At 38.9% G+C, this 4,519-nt stretch overlaps 1 protein-coding gene across 4 annotated transcripts in view; it reads right to left on the reverse strand.

The window, feature by feature from the left end:
• Positions 1-4,519, reverse strand: part of LOC112161460 (ankyrin-3) — a 118,911-nt gene that overhangs the window by 73,879 nt on the left and 40,513 nt on the right. For all 4 annotated transcript variants that reach the window (XR_002921885.2, XM_024296559.2, XM_024296557.2 and 1 more), the window contains exons 2-3: positions 2,219-2,320; positions 2,005-2,103 (exon numbers count right to left, since the gene is read on the reverse strand). Coding sequence is in view for 3 of the 4 variants with exons in the window: in XM_024296559.2 (XP_024152327.1) it covers positions 2,005-2,103; positions 2,219-2,320 (201 nt within the window). In the remaining variant the exon portion in view is untranslated. The remainder of the gene's footprint in view (positions 1-2,004; positions 2,104-2,218; positions 2,321-4,519) is intronic.

Genomic DNA, 4,519 nt, shown 5'->3' on the forward strand with positions numbered 1-4,519 from the left:
GCTAGCAAATTCTGCTGTAGCGAGCTCCTCTGGATCGAGCTAGCGAGCTCCACGGTAGCATGCTAGTGAGTAAATACTTGTGTATTTAGCTAGCGAGCACCTTTGTATCGAGCTAGCGACCTCTCCTGTAGCAACTAGCAAGTTTTGCTGTAGCGAGCTAGCAGGCTCCTGTGTAGCGAGCTAGCGAGTTCTGCTGTAGCTAGTTAGCAAGCTCTACTATCCACTTGGTGGCTGGCTAGATAGCTCGCTACAGAGAAGCATGCTAGTTCCTACAGGAGCGGTCGCTAACTTCATAGAATGGAGCTTGCTAGCTTCTTACAGTGGTGCTTGCTAGCTCACTACAGAGGAGCTCGCTAGCTTGTTACAGAGAAGGCTGCTAGCATGCTTAAGCCACTTAAGCCAATGTGGGCAAACACAGGTGGGGCCACTATTTTCTGCCACTTTTAAACCATTTGGAGCTCAGTTGGCCATCTGGCTGGAAAAACCGTAAGGCTAACTGTACTTTTAACAAAAGTTGGTTCTATAGAGATCTTGCTTTTGCTTTGGTTCAGTGTACAGCGCCTCAAAGTGCGCTGTGCTGTCAACTAGCGGTCGGGGGTTTAGGTGGAAGACAAAAGTAAGGCACAAAAGGACCCTCATAAATAATACATTAAATATCGTCTTATCTACATTTTGATTCAATATAAGTATCATCAAACAAAAGTATATTTAGCCAAATCGATTCCTAATATCAAAGAATATGCAAATAAACTCTGGTCTTCTCTTAATAAATCTCTGGTTCATCAAATATTATATCCACAAATGTAAATTCTCTAGACAAAAACCCTGTTCCATTGTCTTCGTTCCTGAGTTCTATTTATATATCAACAGTTTCCAAAATTATGAGAAGCAAAAAACAATCGAAATCTTGTCTGTATGTGAAAGATTTAAGATTTTGTCGTCAAAGCTCATTTCTATTCCTGTTCTATCTCATATGTGTATTTGATTTTTGCAATTGTTTACTTATTCGTTGCATAAGTGAATGTGAATCTATGCAAAATGAAAAAAATTGCAATAAAATGTATTTTTAAAAAAGTGCAAAAACAGAAACTGCTGGGAGAAATTTTAACAAAAGCACAATTATTTTTCTAATTTCAATACATAATTTAATTTTTATATCCTGTTTTTGCCAAGAATATGAACCAAATAAAGGAACATAGTTTAGTGTTCTGCAACAAAATCATGATTCATGTCTTTGTAAACTGCAAAAACTTCAAAATAAAAGCGTGTGTTCCTTTTAAAACATAACATTATTTCCAGAACAATAACTCAGAAACGAATGAACTAAAGACAGACGTTCTTTGTGTAATTTCCCCCTAGAAGAGTCACAGTGTCAAAAACAGGGGGGGAAACATGATTAATTCCAGCATTAGGCGGTCCCAGCGCTCCCTTCCATGTTGCTAAATCAAGGTACCCTCAGTGCCCTCGCCTTAGCTAGCAGCATGAAATAAAAAATTGGCATTGAGATGCATGCGAGATTTCCCGCTAATCCCTTCACATCCTCGGGGTCACACACACAAAAAAAGGGGAGAGGCTTTAATTGGGGGAGAGTTTCTTCTTGATCTTAAATATTTCATTGTGTCTCGTGTTTATGTAAGCGCCGGGCATGAGGCCGGGGGCAGAGAGGCTGAGCCAGGCGGCTAAATGGGAGTGGAGACCTTCAAGGCACAAATATAAGGGACTTTTGGACAGTTTTATCTCTCATTTAATTTTATTTATCTGTCAAAACCTTAAAAATAAAATATTATGTATGTACAGAATTTGCTAGATACATGTAAACATGACAGATTTAGCTTTTTACTATTTTTTTGCAAATCTCTCATTAATTATGCAGTCAGAATCAAACCCAACAAAGGGCGCAGATTTAAGAGGAGCACGCCATTTAATCCAACGCGGCAGCCGTGTTTTGACCTGGATCCAAACATAGACGGTTATAGTGTGAGGAGATCACGGGTGATGCCTTACCTTTGTTGCTGCATCGACACTGGCTCCCAGCTTTAGCAGCTCAGCAACAACCTCCACATGCCCCTCTTTGGAGGCCAGATGAAGAGCGTTCAGACCATTCTGAGACAAAAATATTACAATCAGACAAGCACGTGTTCTCCTTTTTGCAGAGAAATTACTTAAAAAAATGCTTCAAAATGAAAAGTTAGTTTTTTGTAAAGATTTGAAAACGTACCTGATTGCAAATGTTTATCTCAACCCCAGTCTTGAGGTAGTCAAGGACTTTTTCTAGATTTCCGGCCCGGGCTGCTCGCAGATAACTTGCATTGCTATCAGACTGGGAAGAAGAAGAAGAAAAAAAAGCAAATAAGATATATATATAGTGTAAAAAAAGACGAATATTTGATCCAAACAGACATAACAAAAGTCGTACTGTACCAAGAAGAACTCTGTCATTATTTCTCAAAAAAACACAAAAGTCATCATACGAGGACGATCAAAGATAATATATTCCTCAAATCCAACATGTCCATTTTCAAACAAACCCACAAAATGTTCCAAAAGTTTAAAGCGCAAAAAACAGTTCCGAAATCCCTCTGCCGATCCCGCCTTCCTGTTATTTCAGCTTTGTTAAATCCAAATGTCCCGTATTCCCCAGTGTAAGAAGTTCAGTGGCCGGGTGGTCTTTCCCGCTGCTACAGAGCCCTCCTCTTCTGCACAAAGATCCTCGCTGCATCCACCAGTCAAGTAGTGGGACCGTGTCACTGTGCTGGAAGAAGCAGCTTCTGTTCTGCTTCCTTTATTCCACTACAGAAATAGGGCTTTGCAAAAAAAAAAAAAAAATGATGAGGCAAGCATGTTTTCAGCCTAATAATAAAAGTGGAGAGCATGAGCACGTGCATGCACGGCAGAGGAGAAGGGGAAAAGGACTAAAGATACGAGAGGAAAGATGGTAAAAACGGACATGGAAGAGCGTCTCGTCTGCTTTCACGTTCTTTGACATTTGGTTTGATGCACAGTGACACACCGCTCACAGTGCACATTCTTGCCTTGCATCTTGGCTGCAGCCTTCAACAGCCATGTGCATTTTTGTGAAACTCAGCATTTCGGCTGCAGTCGGAAAGCGGAGCTTTGATGTGTCGCTTCACCCAAAATTCCCCAGACGTGCTAAATTTAGAAATACATCAGCAGGACCAAACTGTGGTCATCCAGCTTTACACTCCGCCCCCCTGCTCCTCATCCACTCTGACCCAACGCCAAAATGTGATTGAACGAGACCCCCAGAATCAGATTATTCCACATCTGTTTACAAAAGTGTAACAGGAAAATATTTGTCTGTGTGAGCTCAACCAAGCATGTGTAGACAAACATGTGAACAGTAAATGAAGCTAACTGGAAGTCATTTCCTGATTACAAGAAACCATTAAAGTAAATATCTCAGCAGCCAATCAGCTCTCAGCATGAAGATGCCTTCTTCCTTTTTCCAGATCCCAAACTCTCAGGGGAATTTTCGATAACCCTCAAACAGCATTATTTCCACTCGTGCGGCCTAAAGAAAACTTTTGGTTGCTTTGTGAAAAGCTAAACATCTAAAACTCAAGTTTTCTTTCATCCCAAAATGTTTGCACACAGTTTACACATGCAAGAGAACAATATGGCAATAAAAACCAAGCTGCAAGAGAGAAAGAAGGAGCAATATCAACTATAAACTCCTACTGACAATAAAGTAATCTTTGTTCTTTCTTGTCACAAACAAAAATGAAAAAAATTCTGGATATTTTTTGTTCTTTTTCCAGACATTAAGCAGCAGAAGAGAGACTTTTGTATTGGATAAATTCAACAGTTACAACTTAAATTATGCATTTAGTTCACTTGATACTCCAGGGGTCTATTTAGATAAACTCCTTTTTAATTTTGAGTGTTTTTTTTAGTCTTTTTTATTATTTTTATAACGTTTTTGGACCAGATGAGATAGATATAAAACATGAGGATGATGGGGTGGGAGAAGAATCCGAAACTAGTCGAACGACAAAAAAAAGTAGAAGTAAAGACTTATGAATAACTACAAAGTAAACCACAAAACCGTCTAGAGGTAAAGCATTTTTGTGCTGTCCATAAAACAATATTTATAAATTGTGGCCATATCAAAATTTCTACTTAAATCCTGAAATACTAAAAAAATATAAAGTGCAGGACTATCTAGTGCCCTGGATTTTAAAAGCAATTCAGACTACAAGCTCATTACTTTTCTTTCTTTTTTTAGAACGCCGGATATGACATCACCGCTTTCACATAATGAAAATCTAATCTATACAAACATTTCACGACGTGTATTATGACTCCATTGTGTTCAGACGATGAAAATGTGGATGGTTTAGTAAAAAAATGCATTTAAATACTTGCAAAAATTGTTCAACCGCAATGCATTGTGGTCTATATTCCCTAATGTAGTGAGTATCGATGTACACTGATTTTTTGTAAAAACTTCTGGGAAACATCTAGGGCACTTAGTAGTGGAATTGTAGATTCAGTCAGC

This window comes from Oryzias melastigma, linkage group LG15, assembly GCF_002922805.2.
Source record: "Oryzias melastigma strain HK-1 linkage group LG15, ASM292280v2, whole genome shotgun sequence".
NCBI lineage: Eukaryota > Metazoa > Chordata > Actinopteri > Beloniformes > Adrianichthyidae > Oryzias > Oryzias melastigma.